This window comes from Gavialis gangeticus, unplaced genomic scaffold (assembly GCF_001723915.1).
Source record: "Gavialis gangeticus isolate Ggan-Ray unplaced genomic scaffold, GavGan_comp1, whole genome shotgun sequence".
NCBI lineage: Eukaryota > Metazoa > Chordata > Crocodylia > Gavialidae > Gavialis > Gavialis gangeticus.
This window is the reverse complement of record NW_017729006.1, coordinates 47,132,848-47,150,428: the sequence shown is the minus strand read 5'-3', so window position 1 is coordinate 47,150,428 and position 17,581 is coordinate 47,132,848. Positions and strand designations below refer to the sequence as shown.

Sequence of the window (17,581 nt, the reverse complement as noted above, 5' to 3'; positions counted from 1 at the left end):
GAACAAAACTCAATACATTTTCAGTTTTAAAGTATTTCAAGTACTTTCTTATATTTATAGATTTTTTAGTCCAAAAGAGACCATAAGTAGAATGCTTCCTCCTTCTACCCATTTAATTTAAAAAGGCATTAAAAGTTTCACTAAGATGTATTTTTAAATGTCTGACATCAGTTTCCACATTCTCAGCTGTATTAGAAACATGGACAAATTGCTTTAGCAACACCTTAGACAGCATTCAGGTAAACTGCAAAGAGCTATAATTACAATTACTTAAAAATAAAATTAAATCTTATCAATCGCTTTTCTTTACTGAATACATTTTTGTGCTTCATATTCCTCTTGTTTATTTTAGTTATTTAACTTTGTATATATTATATTTACTACAGGAGTCCCAATCAAGGATGAAAGTCCCATTTTGCTGGAAACTATATGGATATGAAACCAGAGCAACTAATTATTTGCATGAAAGTTAAAATTTGCCATAAAATCTGTTTCACCTTTATATGCCTAAATGCCATTTATGTAGCCATATAATTGCAATGTTCAGCATTTGCAATGAGTTTGGCATTTTCTTCACAGGAAGTAAGGACATCAGAAAATTCACAACCTTTAAGTGCAAGTGCTATATGCAATTCTCCAGCCAGGCCTTCCCTAACATAAACACATAATAGCATGTACATTAGAACTGCAGAGTCATAAAAAATAGGGTGGAAAGGGTTCTCAAGAGATAATCTACTACAACACACTGATCAAAGCAGGATCAATCCTTTCTAAAACTTTTCATACAAGTGTTTGTCTAACCTGCTCTTTAAAACTTTCAAGGAGGAAGATTCCTCAACTTCTGTAGGCAAGCTGTTCCAATGCTTAAATCCTTCCTAACATCTAAGTTAAATATCCCTTATTCCAATGCAAAAGGTAAGGATTTGGGCAGGGGGTGGGTAGTATCTTTTACTGGATTCACTGCACAATTGGTCTAGATAGACACAGGCAAGATTTTGGGTATCACAGTAGTCTTCTTCAGGCCTCTAAGACAGAAGAGCTAAGCTAAAGTTGAGCTAAGCAGCAGAAGGTAAGAGACAGAATGAACCATGCATGACAGATTTCAATCAAGTCACTTAATGTACTACCAGAATATGCTCCAAGACTATGATACAGAACAGAAGAAAGGCAAAACTAAAAATATATTGCTGGAAGAATATAAACAATTTTTATTATTTACCTTCTCAAAAACGTAGTATTTTAATGGCAAAAATCCCTTTCTATTATGGACTCTACTTCTAAGCTACAAATAACTGAACATGAAAAGATCATGCACAATAAGCTTTTTTTTACATTATTAAAGCTATCAATACATTTAAAAAATGGTAGTTTAACCAGCTCTTCCAGACAATGAATTCTGAAATCTGTTAAATGCTATTGCCTTCTTGGTTAGCTTTACTGAAGAATTCCCATCTCAGTACAGAACCGAGTGGGAGAGCTTGTGAGGTTGTGGCATTAGCTAAAAAATTAAATATGCATCTAACAACTATAAAAAGCTCTTTTACCACTGCATAATGTTTTGGGGCATTCATCCTTATAGGGTATTTATTTTTACCTTTAAAATACTTCACAGATATAATCTAATGAAATAATTTGATCATACCTCATTAGAGCCTGTAGTAATAAATAGCCTCCTCTGAGAGCACGACTTGCTAGAAGACCCATCCGGCCATGAAGAAATATTCGACTTTTGCTGCTAATTAAATTATAAGTCAATAAAAATAGAAAGATGTGAAAACTGTTAATCATTATTGAACTTATGCCACTTGAGAGTTTGAATAATAACTAGCTTTATGCTGAATCAGGGAAGAAACCACAAGCCCAGACTCACTATTGAGCTCAGTTTTATGATGAGATTTAACTTTCAGTGTTTCCTAGAAACACTCCTTTTATGGCAACAGGTTTGAAGCCTCATGGATAACACAAGGGACACAAATCTCAGACTTTACACATCTACTAGACCCTGCGGAAATTAGAGTCCAACCCTGTGGCTCCTAGGGACAGCTCTCTTTTTGTATGTGTGTGTGCATGAGTATTTGTAAGCATCTCTCTCTGGAAGCTTAGCTTCCTCAGAAGGTGGGGTGCCACTATCTCCCTTTGGTGGGCTGGCATATAATAATCCCATCTCTCTGAAGGAGGCAGAAGGTCCAAAGGTCTGACCAGAATTTACTACTCCAAAGATTTCTTCTGTGACATCTATTAGTGCCAAGGGCTCAATGAAATATAATGGTGATTCCAAAATTCCCTCTCTCTCTTGAGTTGGCTCTGTCATGTCCCCTGTACTGGGGTGCATGAAGAAGTGTGGAAATTCTTCCCATGTAGGCAACTTTAAGGTTACTTTATGCCTTTGGGCATTACACATTCATATTAATGTGAATTGAGAGCTCTTTTTCTGGGTGAGTTTTGCCAGACTCCAGCAAAGGAGAAATATGCCACAGACACCCCTTCCAGCCCTTCCATTACATGAGTACCATCTTGAGCATATTTTCTGTTCCTTGCATGAAACAGATCAGACTTTAGGGCCATTTGTGATTTAAATGAATGGTTTTAGCCTCTTGAATAAGTGTTTCCCCAGCACTAGAGCTGAGCACAGTTCAGACTGGGAGTAGGAGGAAATAGCACTTTCTGACTTCCCTAGTTTTATAACATTTAATTAGGTACCCCAGTTTTTTAGGCCATTTCCACTGTGAACAATCTGGCTCCATTAACTTTTTCAATTCCTTTTGAAATCTGATTCATATATTTACTCATTTCTCATGTCTAGTACTGAAAATCCTAGAATCACAGAAAAGAAGGGTGGGAAGGGACCTCAGAAGATCATTTAGTTTAACACCTTGTTCAAAGAAGGATCATCCATGTCTAAACCACTCTGTTCAAGTGTTTCTCTAACCTTTTCTCTCACTTCCAAGAAGGGAGATTCCTCAGCCTCTCTACATAAACTGTTCCACTACCTAACCACCCTCACAGAGAGGAAGTGCTTATTACTAGCCAAAATAAACGTTCCTTGTTCCTATTTAAGATTATGGCTTCTTATCCTGTCCCTAATGGCCAGAGAGAATAGTCTGTCATCATTATCTTTATAGCTACCCTTTATGCAGTATCAAATCCCCCTTAAGTCTTCTCTTCTTCAGACTAAGTAACTCCTGTTCTTTCAACTCTTCTATAAGAATAGAGTATCTTTCTATAAAAACAGTAGCAAATCACATCTGCAAAACTTGTTCTTGTCACCACTGACGTCAATGGGGAGTTGCCATTGGCATCATAACACAGTACATAAGCATACAGAATGCAGTTTCAGATTTTATAAGCTTTCCAACAGATATGTAATGGCATTTGAAAAAACGTAATATAACTTTGCTATTTACAACAACAAGAGTAGAATCATACCTGCGGTACATCTTGGTAAAAGAAAAGTAACTTTTTCAGTCCAGTAGGTGCAAAGAACTCTCCAAGAAGTTGAAACTACAATAAAATTGCAGTGCTAGTTAAAATAACATGTTTTGAGGAAAATATGATGTGTAGCAAATTTAGGAAAGGTATTTAATAAAATACCAAATTAATATTACCTTATCATCAGAAATAATGGAGTCCTCTACTTCCTGTATGTTTAAGCCTAACACATCTGCTAATCTTGATATCAAATACTTGTGTCGGTCATCTAACTGAGCTCTTCTCTCCTCCTTGGTGACTTTGGCCTGCTTGGCCATTTCTCTCCTGGCTTCACTGGTCAGGACTACATTTTTCTTCCCAACTTGCTAGGAGACAAAAGTTTATTAAAAAATGGTATATCAGTTTTCACAAATTTTACTTAATATTTAAGGGCTAAATTATGGTTTTGATTTTAAGGCAGTTTAATCAATTATTTCAATGGGCAGTTCTGCTGGAAAGTACTTTATTTGGTTAGTACATATGTAAAATTTTTTTTGACACAATTATTGTATTTCATGGTGTATAAGTTGAGTTTTGAAGCCACATTTTTAACTCTTAAAATTCAACCTTGACTAATACACCATCCCCTGCAAGCAGCATTGCCTAGGAGCAGACAGCACATGGCCCGCTGCCTGGGAGCTCAGGCAGCACATGGCCCACTGGCAGCTCAGCCGGCCGGCCCTAGGGGGCCTGCTGCCGTGGAGGAAAGGACCAGACCCTCCTGCAGCTCAGGGGCTGCTTGGCCCAGTGGAAGCTTACACCCCAACCACAAAGCAGGCAGGGAAGCTTGCCTGAAAGCAGGATCAGACCCCTTGCTGCTTCTGCCTTCAGCAGGCACCTGCAGCCAGCAAGACAACTGGCACTACCCAGGAAGGGGCTGGCTTGCCCCTGAGGCAGCATGGGTTGTCGGGAAGGGGAGGGCTGATTCTGATCAGCATCCCTAGCCTCCCCCACTCCCCTGAAAGGCACCAGGAGGCACCAGGTGTCCTGCCAGCCACAGGCACCTGCTGAAGCCAGAAGCAGTGAGGGGCTGATCCTGCTTTTAGCAGAGCCTTCCGCAGCTGGAGGGAGAGCTATCACTGGGCTGGGCAGCCCCGGAGCTGCAGGGGGGCCTGGTCCTTCCCCCTGCAGCGGTAGCACCCCATGCCAGGGCCAGCTGAAGCAGGCTGCCAGTGGGCCGTGTGCTACCTGAGCTTGCAAGCGCCCAATCCTGGGAGCCCACCAGCACACTGCCTCTCCTGCGATCCTGTCTAGGCTTCTAGTGCCTTGCACACCAAGACAGGGTCGACTTACACACCGGACATAGAAAAATCCTAACTTTTTTTACAGAAATATGGGGTGAACTTATATAATATGTCAACATATACACTGTTAAATATGGTAAAAGGAAAGCCTCCCCCCCATTAAAATGTTGCATTTAAAAAAAAAAGCAGGGAAGAACATCAGTTCTGAGGAATACATCACAGCAAAATATTACTGAGTTAACAGACAGTACACTTAAAATTTCAGATCTGGATCCCAGAACCATATCTGGATTCAGATCTAAATTTATAATATAAGCTATCTACATAACAGTCCTGACCCAAAGGTGGGCCTCACTGGAGTAATGAGTAATATAAGCGCTAATTAATGTGAAGAACATTAAACAAAGCAGACCTCACCAAAAATGACCCCATGCCATCTGGGTGCCTGTGGAAGTAAACATACCAGACAGCAGCATTGAAATTAATTATTAAGATTAATCAACAAGGTTGGTGCCAAAGAGTCTAAAACAGTGATTTTCAACTTCTTTCATTTGTGGACCCTGAAAAAATTTTGAATGGAAATGCAGACCCCTTTGGAAATTTCAGATGGAGGTGGGGATCCCTCTGAATTGTAAATGTGGGTATTCACATACTTTTGATTGTTCATAGTCATCTTTTGCTGACCCCTTAGACATATTCTGCAGAACCCGCAGGGATCCACAGACTGCAGGTTGAAAACCACTGGTCTAGGACACATCTGGTGACAAAATCTGAGGTTAGGGTAATTTGGTATAGCGGTATCCATGTTTGTAATGTAAATGCCTGATGTAAACAGAACTGCTTACTTCATGTATAAAAGAATTCCTGGAAATCTTTCAACTTTGCATTAGGCTTAGGGTAGGGACAGACATAACACTTGAACCATTCCAAGTGTGTCACTGATTGGGAACTGGTTCACATCTGTCCCTGGACAGAAGTGTTCACATGTACACTGATAAGGGTTCACTGCTGCCAAAACAGCACCAGGGGGGTTTTAGAGTACTTAGACCCTCTTGCTTCCCAGGGGCAGTGTCTAGAGTTTCCCCAGGATTCCTCTACAGCAGCGGTTTCCAATCTGTGGTACAGGTACCACCAGTGGTACACAGACAGCCTGTCAGTGGTACACATTAACAGATTTATTATCATTACATTATATGACAAAAACTTGCTGGTGGTACTTAAGATTGTATCATTTAAAACTTGTGGTGTGCAATCTGTCAGAGTTTGGGAACGGCTACTCTAGAGGGAGAGGAAGATCCAGATTGGGGCAGGGGCTGGAGTGGAGGGGCTGTCAGTTCTTGGGGGGCAATGCAGCCTGCTGTGTGGGATTCTTCAGGGACTGGGACTTCCTCAGGGACTTCTGCCCCCCTAAGAACTCCCTAACTTTTCCAACTACTCAGGTACCTTGCATTGCTAGCACTTGCATAGAGATTTGTTTGCAAGGTGGAACCAGCAGGGCTGGGCTGGACTGGGCTGACTGTAAGAGTGTAGCACAGAGGGCAAGAATAAAGAACAGTTAAAATGGGCTAATTCAGTTCACACTGAGCATGGAATTGGCAGCCACTAATTGACAGCTATTCAATGCCATAGTGTAATGGCTCTGTTTCTTCCCACCCCACCCAGAAATTGGTGGACTATGGTCTCTTCATGCAACAGGTCATCTTTGGACAGTAAGAATCCTGGTTGCATCCCAGAGGAGCCCCATTGCCCTGCATGGATTTTGAGGGTGATGGACAGTGGAGTAAGGGAAGCTTGGAAGAGTGACTGGACACTAGGCACATAATGGTCTGTCTGCACATAACATTGAATTGGTTCAAGGAGGGCCAGCTCAAAATAATACTTGATTTTCTTGGTGTGCTTCTGAAATATTCCAGGAAGTTTATACCAGTCTAAAGCAGCATGCACATACAGACTTTTGGAGTTTCAAGTGTATGTAAAACATTCTAAGCATTACATCTGTCCATAACCATAGAGGACACAAACAACTGTGCATTATGCCTGTGCCTTACCACCAGTATCCAGGACTAACATCTTCATACCTTTGGACAGGCATGCTAGCATATTGGTACTGTGTAGGTAATAAACCTGGTTGAACTTTTGCCACTGAAGTGAACCTTATGTGAATTCTCTGCATAACATATTTTTGTAGCATGCCCCAAGACCAGCAGTCACAGCACAGACAATACCCTGACAGCATGTTTATACACAAAGAACTACACTGACCAAGGGAGAACACAGAGGAATTTTAAACTTTGCGAATGCATTTTCCAAACTGTGAGATCTCTGAATATGCATATTAGAATCTAAGAACTTTCTGTTACTGAACCTGTTATTGGTAACTGATTTACAGTTTTACTTTATTCTCACAATATATTCTGTATTGCCTAGCAGGACTGCACTCTTACCCACTGCACTATGCTGAAGTCATCTTGTTCCTTACTATACTTGAGGAGAATTCTGAATGTTCATATGCCAGATTTTGATCCAGGCTGTACTCTAAACATTTTAATCTACTGCAGAAGCACTCAGTGGATGCATCTACACGAGACACTTACTGCAGTTGCCTAATTAGCTCCACAGTAATGTGTCACCATCTACATGAATGGTGCTATTAGGCTGAAGTAAACCATTTAACTCTACTGTAGGATACTACTGCCCAACACTAGTACTATTCTATGACAGGGTCATTTACTCCGCCACAATGCAGGTGTAGATGGTGACCAGGGCTGCCTGGGGTACTACAAGGGTTCTACAGTGCAGGGATGCCTACTGGCTAGTGCCACACTGTAGCATCCTTGTGCCCCATCCAGCCCCTCCATACCACACTGAGCTGGAACAGAGCAGCTCCAGGCTGGTAGTCTGACCCCCTGAGCCCTGGCTCAATGTGCTGTACTCCCAGATGCACATATAAACGCTGCACCTAGGAGCAATAAACTTGGTGCGAACGGCACCAGAGTTTATTCGGGCACACTAATTGCATGTGTAGATGTACTCAATATGACTCAATAGAACAAGCAAAACAGATCAACAGCAAAATCACCATCACAATCATTTTCCTCTCCCACTAGAACATATTTAACTGGCCTTTAGAATGTATCTGAGATCAGCGCCATACTAGGAAGGAAAGAGAAAAGTTCACCTTGGGAAAGGATTTCAAAACAATGCAAATATGTGCATAATAAGAAGGATGATACACAGTGACAAAGACATTTTAGAATCAAAAGAAGGCCTTCACCAGGTTGATAAAAATTAATCTACGCATCTTGGGTAAATTCTAAGTAATGGCTCATATGAAAAAGCCAGATCCTCGATTTCACTCCTTTTGTTTGGCAGCTCTTGTGATGTGAAGCTGCATACATCCATCTTACACTATTCTGATCATTCTCTCCCCATAAAGGGAAAAGCTCATGTGGTGTAGGCTCCGTAGAGCACCCACAGCAAGGTGCGTAGCTGGGGAACATGGAATAGAGGCAGCTTGTCCCCTAGGCCCCAGCCCTTCCCAGCTAAAGAAACAGCTGGAGAGAATTGAGACAACAGATCTCATCATTCCTTGGCTCGGGGGACAAAGATGCAACTTACAGTCATGTCTGCCCATTACTTTCTGGTCTTGCACCACAGAGCCTGCTTTTTCTAAACACCCTTTACTACTTTTCAGAAACATTTCCCTTTTGTTTGTCTGAGGCCACTTTGTTGTTGTTTGATACATACAGGGCACTGTGGACAGACATAACATTTAAAGTGCTCCAACTGCCTTTGAAATGCTCCATTAAGTGAAAGTTCATATGCACGCAATCAATTAAGTACTGCAAAAAGAGCCATTACACCTCAACAATGATCATAGAAGAAGCAGGAACACCTTTGAAGTGCTACTTATTATATGTGCACCCTCCAGCAGAGCACAAAGGGGAACTGGTCGGTCCTCCAGCTTCCCCAGTGCTCTGTTGGTTGCAAAGATCAGCTTTGCAAGTCACTGAACTCCACTGCCTGGTAGGTGACCTCTGCTGCTTACTGCAGGGCAGGAAGCCACATTTTGCTAGATGTCTACCCTGAACACTTCATCTGTCCCATGAGAACAGTGTCAAGGATCCTTTGGAACATGTCAGCTGCAACCTAGGCTTAGATTGCCAGTGGCACTAGTGGTCCACAATGCCCTTCAGCACAACAAAGCATCTCATTGACACTCCAGCACCTCACTGATTCCATGCTGTTGTTTGCTGTGACTATATATAGCCCTGGATACCTTGCAACCCCTCTTATTCACAAGGGGGCTTGGAACCTACTCTGAGAAGTATCTGAGTTCTACTGTACTCCTAGCCATCAGACAAACTCTTAATCAAGGTAATATTACTTTAAACCTAGGAAAACAAATAAATGAGATGTCAGTATGCAACACTGATGCCAAAACCAGAAATAGTGTAAACACAAAAAATAAAGGTCTTAGTTCTATACAGTAATGAAGATTTCCTAGCAACTGCTATTCACCGCAGTTAATGGACTCTGAGGGTATTCACCACCTTGCAGAACTAGATCAAAAGCAGCAACAGTGCTTTGACACTGAAGCCTTCCAGAATGATCTGTAAAGGAAAAGTTTTAATACATGAAAGTCAGTTAGGCGATAACATTTTAAAATGAAAACACTTGCCAAAGCAGCAGTTGGCCCTACTAGAGTTGATCCTGGCTCTGTGCTCCTCTTAGGGGGACCTCCACGCCTATGGCCTTTTTCTTCACTTTCTAAGACAAAGAAATTAGAAGATGCAATTACTCTTATCGTGTGTGCGTGTGTGTGTGTGTGTGTGTGTAACAGTATATTTTTAACAAGCCCTAGACATGATAGAAAAGTTGGTGCATGGTGTCTTATTTTAAAAATGGTACAAGGACAACTCTAGGAATTGCAGATCAGTGAGTCCCTGCAGGGTGCAGAGGAAACTGAAAGTCTACTTCAGAAAAGAACAGTACCACACCTGCTAGCATTTTATTTATTTAAATGTTAATTGGAAATGTTGTAATACATGAAGCTCCTTGGGATCACTATTCTCTTTTCAAGGCTGACCTGTTCCACAGTGCCTGCAAGAAATAAGCCAGTTAATAATGGGATGAGGGTCAGAGGTGTATCGAGGCTTATATCAGTTATCTTTAACCAAAATGAGTTTTACATCCTCCTTGAAGAGTCCAGTTCACGTGGTGGTATGCTGCTGGAAGATGAACAGCTTCAGTTGTCAGAGAACTGCTGCAGTTCAGCATCAGCATTTGTGACACCAAGTGAGACAGGAAGTCTGAAGAAGGTCAAATAAAAGAACATAGTGCAGGAAACACTTTTTAATACAAAGGCAAAACATCAAAAAGTCAAACTGCTGTAAAAAATTATATTGTGGCCCAACTAACTAACCAAGATACTTCATGGTACTAATTAAAGTCTGATAACATTTTGACTTCCTTTAACATCCAGACGGCATGTCCGTGTTATCAGTGAATATGCCCCAATAACAACAACACTGGATGAGAAGGAAAATAAATCTTTTACCATCAGTAAACAGCATAAAGTTAGCTTAGCAGGAGATTTTAATGCCAGGGTTGGAAAGATCATATTACCTAGGAAAATATGATCAGAAAAATAAGAGTTGCCAATATGAACAGCAGTGACCCGTTCCTTCTCAGCACATGCACAAAATACAATTTTGTTGCCACCAATTCTGTGTTTGTTCTTCCAAAGAGATGCACGCAAAACCTCCTGGATGCACCCAAGATGCAAACACCGGCATCTAATCAGCTATATCATTTTATGTGCCAAAAAACCCTTCTGATGTGTATATTATTGAACTTGCAACAAGTACCAATGACTTCTGAATAGACTACAGGTTAATTTAGAGAAAATTAATCCCATGTGTTGTTTCTAAAGGAAGAAAGATTAACATTTCAATAGCGAAATTCAGTGTGAACCACCTTGGGTATCCTAAGGGAGTCCTGCATTTAGAATACCCATTGAACAATGGGCTACAACTTCACTAGCTGCACTCTAAAACGGTTCTTCTCCATTTCCATAGGCCCAGCATATGCAGGACCTCAGCTAGGGGACATTCAGAGATGTCCCTCTATCACCTTCCAGACAGCATCAAAGATGCCCTACATCTCATGGCTGACAGCTAACCAAGGCTTATGCCCTACAGTCTGTGAGCCACTTCAAAGACTAGAAAGACAGGGTTTTCTTCCAAAGAAGGGGAGGAACCTAAACTGCCTTCTCATTAAGCTGAGTGCAGTACTTGCAGGATCTTCTGCTAGAAATGTACATAGTCTTCCAGAACATCACTGGAAGTGGATTGCAGAGCTCTGGTTATGGTGCCTGTTCTAAGCAACAAATTGCTACAGCCAAGCACAGCAGTCCTGAGACTCCCGGATTCTAAACCCTCCCTCCCAAAATCCACTTCCTTCCTACATTCCCAAATCTGAGCATCATACTAGTTCATAGCTCTCAGAGATAACACCTGATGCCACTTCTTAACTCCTTATGCCTGGGCCTCAGAGGTACACCACAGATGCAACTGCTAAGGAGCTTCACTGGAACATCTGGAGGCCCCTTGCCAGGGACAGTATCTGCACCCCACATTAGCAAAGACTCTGAGAACCATTGTGTTCCACAACTTGGCATGCAGGAATAAAAGCTTGCTCCTCTGAACACCAAGGGAAGGAAGTCATGCATTCAGTGCCATGTTTCACATTCTAGCACTCTTATAGAAGTGACCAGTATAAGTAGCCTGAGGGGACAGATGCAAGGAAACTTTTTCTGTGTGTGACATGGGAAGTACTTGTTGATCAGAAGAAAGTACTTAAAGTACACTCACAAGTTATCTGTACAGGAAGAGCAGTCTTTTCCAGACATCAGACAAAGTACAGGTCACTAGATGACTGCTGGCCACAACTGGGAAATCTCCATTTACACAACTTGGTACAGACATAAGAGGCAGCTATTGTGTGCCTGGCCCCTGGGCAAATTTTATGCTATTGCTGGAATATCACTGCTCTGCACCTAATTGCAATCCATGGCATGCCCAGTGATTGGTGGATGTGCACCTGCACTTATGTGGTAGGGGGATACATGCCTGGGGACATTGCTGGAGCTCTGGCTGGAGTCATCTGTACTCCAGCTCTCACTGCTTATCTCCAAACCAACAGTATCCAGAAAACAGCATTGTGCAGCATAGTTGAGTTGGCTCTCTAGACCAGGGGTGAGCAAAATAGTGGATCTGGCCAGCAGCCAGACTCCATTTCCCAGCAGCCCCTGCCCACTTGGCTGAGGCCGTCTCCATGGAGATCCCAGCTGCACCTGTTCTGTGATAGCCCAAGGCTGGGGTTGCCATGAAGACCAGCCCCAGCTGTGCTGGCAGGGAGCACAGCAGGGCAGGGAAGGGGGCTGCTCCGGAGCCACTGGGATGTTGCGGCAGGGGCAGTTTGGTCCAGGGCCAGGGCAGAGCCACAATCTGCAGCCTGCATGCTCTGGGTAGGTGCGTGCAGACAGTGGATCATGGTTCTGCCCTGGCTCCTTGCAGCAGTGACAGCCTGGTCCTGAGCTGGGGCAGAGCTGCAATCCACTGCCTGCACGCCCCTGCCCAGAGCGCACAGGCTGCAAGTCGCAGCTCTGCCCTGACCCCAGACCAAGCTGCCCCTGACGCAAGATCCCAGTGGCTCCAGAGCAGCCCCCTACCCTGCCCTGCCATGCACCCTGCCAACACGGCTGGGGCTGGTCTCCATAGCAACCCCAGCCTTGTGGTATCACCTTACAGGTATGGCCAGGGTCCCCATAGAGACCGGCCCTAGCCATGCAGGCGGGGGCTGCTGGGAAATGGAGTCCAGTGCTGGCCCACAGGCTGGACTTTATCTACCCCCTACTCTAGACACTATCTACCCACAGAAATCTTACCCTGCTTCTTAGCCTGGTGCCCAGGAGAATCTCTCCCAGTCTTCCACCCTGTCTAGTGAGGTGCACACTTTCACTGCCTTTGCCTGACTATCTAAGCTGTTCCTAAACAGTTTCTGGCACTTCAAGTTCTTCTCCAAGCACTCTACCTCAGTGGAAGGAAGAACAAGTCCCTCATGCTAAGGAATAGCAAAAAGTGAAGGGACAAAATCAGGAAAGCAAATGCAAAAGCTGAGATATAACTGCCAAGAGATATAAAAGGAAGTTCTATTAATGTATCATACAGAAAAGAAAGATAAAAAAAACCTGTGGGTCCACTGCTCATCAGTGAATGTGATCTGATAAAAGGAAGATGGAAAGAAGGCAGAGCTGCTCAGCAACTTCACAACAAAAGCAAACTGAGACAAAATAGCTATGAAAAATAATACCAGTGAAGAAGAAGACTACAAATCAGAAGTAAAATAACCAACTCTCCCTGTGCTTTTACTAGAGTGTTTGTAGCTGCAATCTTGCAAAGAACAATATTTCCAACTATTTAGGCGATCTAGTAAAAGATATAACAGCTACCCAAAGAACTTCGTCTAACAAAGTTGAAAGAATTTAAGTCAGCAGAACCTAATGAAATTCATCCCAGGGTGCTGAAGGAACTGGCTGAAGAAATCTCAGCAGGACTGGAAACAATGTTTACAAGGCAAAGTTCTAGAGAACTGATGATGGGCTAAAATTGGGCACTCCCATTGCAGCCTCACCAAGCCTGAGTACAGTGGGAGGATGAGCCTTGCTTGAGATGCCTCAGTAGATAATACTGGCATGCAAATTAGCTCTGCTAGCTATGGCATTGCATTGGTAGGTCATGTTCATTTTGTGTTCTATCATGATACCCGGGTCTCATTCAGTCATGGTGCTGGCAAGAGTAGCACTGCCCATCCTGTAAGTGTGTTGGGGATTACTGCTCCCCAGATGGAGCACTTTGCATTTCTCTGTATTAAACAAAATCAGGTTGATGTCACCCCACCTCACAAGCCTGCCCAGGTCAGCCTGTATTGCCAGCCTGTCCTCAAGCATGAGCATGCTCCCCCATAATTTGGTGTTGTCTGTGAACTCTGCCAGTTTGCTCTTAATACCCGAATCCAAATTGTTGATGAACATGTTGAAAAGCACTGGTCTGAGTACTGAACACTAAGGGGCGCCACTGGTCACTTTCTGCCACACTGACTCAGTTCCATCAATCCAGACCATAAGGTAGCTGAGGCTGCATTTTCCCAATTTTACCAGGAGGACATAATGGGAGACCAGGTCGAAGGCCTTTTTGAGCCTTTATAAGCTATCCCATCTCATTCATCAGGGGCCCTATGCTTCCCTTGTTTTTCCCCTGACTTCCTACAAATCTAAAGAAGGACTTTTTATTGTCCTTGATTCCAGTTGCCAATTTGTATTCAGTGTGTGCCTTTGCTGTCCTAATCCACTCCCTACAGGTGCAGGCTATTGCTGCGTACTCCTCTTTGATGGTTATTTCTTACTTCCATCCCTTGTAGGCTTCTTGGTTTAATTTCAGGAGACCCATGATTTCCCTAATGAGCCAAGGGGCTATCCCAGCCCTTTTGCTGCCTTTCCTGTAAAAGGAAATGGATTTCCTTTGAGCTCCTAGGATCGCTTCCTTGAGGAAAGACCGCTCTTCTTGTATTCCCTTTCCCATCAGACCATGGTCCTGCAGGGCCTCACCAACCAATCTCCTAAGCTTGTGGAAGTCAGCTTTCCTAAAATCAAGGATTTCTACCCTACTGGCCAATTTCCCTGACTTACAGTGGATAGAGAAAGCAACCATCTCATGGTCACTGTCGCCCAGTTTCCCTTTGATTCTCAGATGGCTCACTAGATATTCCCCTTTGGCCAGAACCAAGTCTAGGAGTGCCTTGCTCCTGGTCAGCCCATAGACTTCTTGAGTTAGAGCTCCTCAGTGCCAGTGAAGAAACTTTTGAGTAACCAGATCTTGCTGAGTGCTCATTCCACAAGATGTCTGGGTAGCTGAAGTCACCCATGACAACCATGCTCCAAGAGCGTCTCCACAAAAGAAACACATCAGGACTGTTTTTATGAGAATGATAAGGAAACTCAAGCTTAAATTAACAGGAAAAGGAGAGCCTTCAAACCTTGACACAATGACCTCATCTCCAAAAAGAAGCAAGACACTTATTGGCGTGTTAAAGCAGAGACCCAGATGAAAACTTGAGAGTAAAAGAACAACTCATAGGAGGACAAAGCAAAAAAGATCCAAAGGTTTGCTGACAGCCGCAGTAGGTGTAGTTTCTTCAGCACTACCAAAGCTATCTATGGTCCAAGCACACAAGGACATATCCCTCTGAGGCCCAAGGATGGAATAACACTCTTTAGAGACAGCTCTACCATCAATGCATAGTGGAAGGAACCCTTTCAAGAGCTTCTGAACTGAGAGTCTAATGTTGAAGATAATATCATCAAAGGTATTCCACAACACCCCACTAAGGACTACCTTGAAGACCCACCAACCTATTAAGAGGCCTTGAAAGCCATTGGGCAGATAAAGAACAACAAAGCATGAAGTTTTGATGGAATACCAGATGAAATTTATAAGCATGGTGGGGAAAAAAGCTCTCCTCACCAACTACATAGCATTATTCTGAAATTCTGGAAATATGAACAGATTCCCAGTGACTTGAGAGATCCAGAATTGAGAGACGCCAGAACTGTAACCATATTCAAGAAAGGATATAGATCAGATTGCAGCAATTACTGTGGCATTGCACTCCTGTCCATAGCTAGGAAGATCCTTGCCCACATTCTCCTCAATAGACTCACTTCCCTTGCTGAGAAGATTCTACCTGAGTCCCACTGTGGCTTCAGACCATTTGCAGATATAATAGACATGGGTTTTGTTGCTATAAAGCTGCAGGAAAAATGCTACAAGCCACACCAAAATCTTTACATGGCCCTCATTGACCCAAGGGAAAACTCTGATTCAACTAGAAGGACCCTATAGAAGATTTTGATGAGATTTGGATGCCCACCAAAATGTGTTACCATCAGACTTCTTCACTATGACATACAGAAACCGTCCTAAGCAATAGCTCAGAAATGGTCCCCGTGCCCATTAAAACTGGAGTCAAGCAAGAATAGGCGACATGTAGGAGGGGCACAGAGGGGCATGTGTCCCCCCAACAGGGTCATCCCCGCCACTGATGCTGCCTGTGATGTCTGCAGATGCTCGCCAGCTCTGCCCCACCCTGCCGCCACCAGCAGTGTCTGTGAATGCTCACCAGCTCTGCCCACGCTGCTGACAGCTTCTGTGCGTGCCTCCCCCCAGACTCAGGAAGACCCAGTCACCCATGCAAGCAAGGATGCTTAATTGTACCAACATATTTTTCCACCTATATCACAGCTATTCTGCATCTCACTGTGGATAGATTTCCATTCAGAGTCAGCATTCTGCATCTCACGGGGGATAGGCTTCCATCTGGAGTACTGAATAAACACAAATCTCTTTAACATGAACTGATTATGTTCCAAACCCAAGGTAACCAGTACCTCTATTACTGATATTCAGGATGTTGATGACTGTCAAGTGTGCTCACTGACCTGAACTCCTCCAAGTCACTCTTAATTGCTTCTGTGAAGCCTACGAAATACTTGGACTCACTGTAAATTTCATGAATATCAAGATACTTTACACCAACCTACCTCAAACCATCCAGCTGCTCCCCACATCTTACAGTTAAAGGGCAGTCCTTGGAGAATGCTAAACATTTCCCCTACCTGGGTAATCACATTTCCCAAAAAGAAAGCATAGATGATGATATTCAACACTGAATAAAACCTGCCAATGCTGCCTTTGGATGTCTCCAAAATTGAAGATCATAATATCAGGACCCAGCCAAACTTCTCACCTACCAGGCTGTTGTCACCTACTTACCCTGTTGTATGAGTGTGAAACTTGAATGATATTTCGGAAATACCTAAAAGTCTTGAAATCTTACCATCAGCAATGCCTTTGGAAAATCCTCCATATCAGCTGGAAGGACAGAAGGACAAATGCCAGCATTATGGCTCAACCAAACACCATCATCGAAACCAAGTTTATACAGCACCAACTCCACTGGATACATGTCATAAAGATGCCAGACAACCAGCATTTGAAACAGGTCTTATACTCCCAACTTGCCAGTGGTCATTACTTTAGAGGTGGCAAAAGAAGAGATTCAAGGACAACCTGAAGACCAATTTGAAGAAATGCAACATTAAGTTAAATACCTGGGAGACTCAAGCATTGAATCGTCTCCACTGGTGTCATGAAATACAAAGCATCAACAAACAAAAAAAACTGAGGCAAATAGATGAGAGAGACAAAAAGAAAAAGCTGTGATCTGACATTACCAGAATCCACTCCTGGAACAGCAGGCAACCTCTATAGTGTAACATGCAGATCTCCAACTGGCCTCTTCAGTCACCTCTGGATTCACCAATGACTTCCCTATCTGTTGGAAAACTGTTATCTTTGTATCAAGGGACTGTCAATGATGACCTAACTCAATGGTTCTCAACTCGGGTGTCAAAAGACCCATTCAGGTGTGTTGCAATACAGGCACCACTGCCAAAGCTAGATGGAACAGCACAGCGTACCTCCCGCAGAGCCAGATCAGGACCTCTTGCCACAGTCCTTCTTGGTCCAATCCCATATGAACAGGTGCTCCTGCCATAGCTGCTTCCCAATCTGGCTTTGCAGGAGGCCTGCCACACACTTCTAATTGGCCATAGTGGTGGCAGCAACACCCAGCTGAGAACTGCTGCCCTAAGGACAGGAGATACGTTGATAAGAGCACATGGTATTGTGTTAGAATCATAAAACCAGAAGGGACCTGTAAGATCATCAAGTCTGGTCCCCCATTGT

The 17,581-nt window shown here is 43.3% G+C and overlaps 1 protein-coding gene across 1 annotated transcript in view; it reads right to left on the bottom strand.

Annotated features, from left to right (window-relative positions):
- The window catches only part of LOC109291939 (dynein heavy chain 5, axonemal-like), a 361,945-nt gene that overhangs the window by 336,127 nt on the left and 8,237 nt on the right, over nucleotides 1-17,581 (bottom strand). The window contains exons 2-5 of the mRNA XM_019509183.1: nucleotides 9,390-9,482; nucleotides 3,606-3,790; nucleotides 3,427-3,501; nucleotides 1,643-1,735 (exon numbers count right to left, since the gene is read on the bottom strand). Coding sequence (XP_019364728.1) covers nucleotides 1,643-1,735; nucleotides 3,427-3,501; nucleotides 3,606-3,790; nucleotides 9,390-9,482 — 446 coding nt within the window. The remainder of the gene's footprint in view (nucleotides 1-1,642; nucleotides 1,736-3,426; nucleotides 3,502-3,605; nucleotides 3,791-9,389; nucleotides 9,483-17,581) is intronic.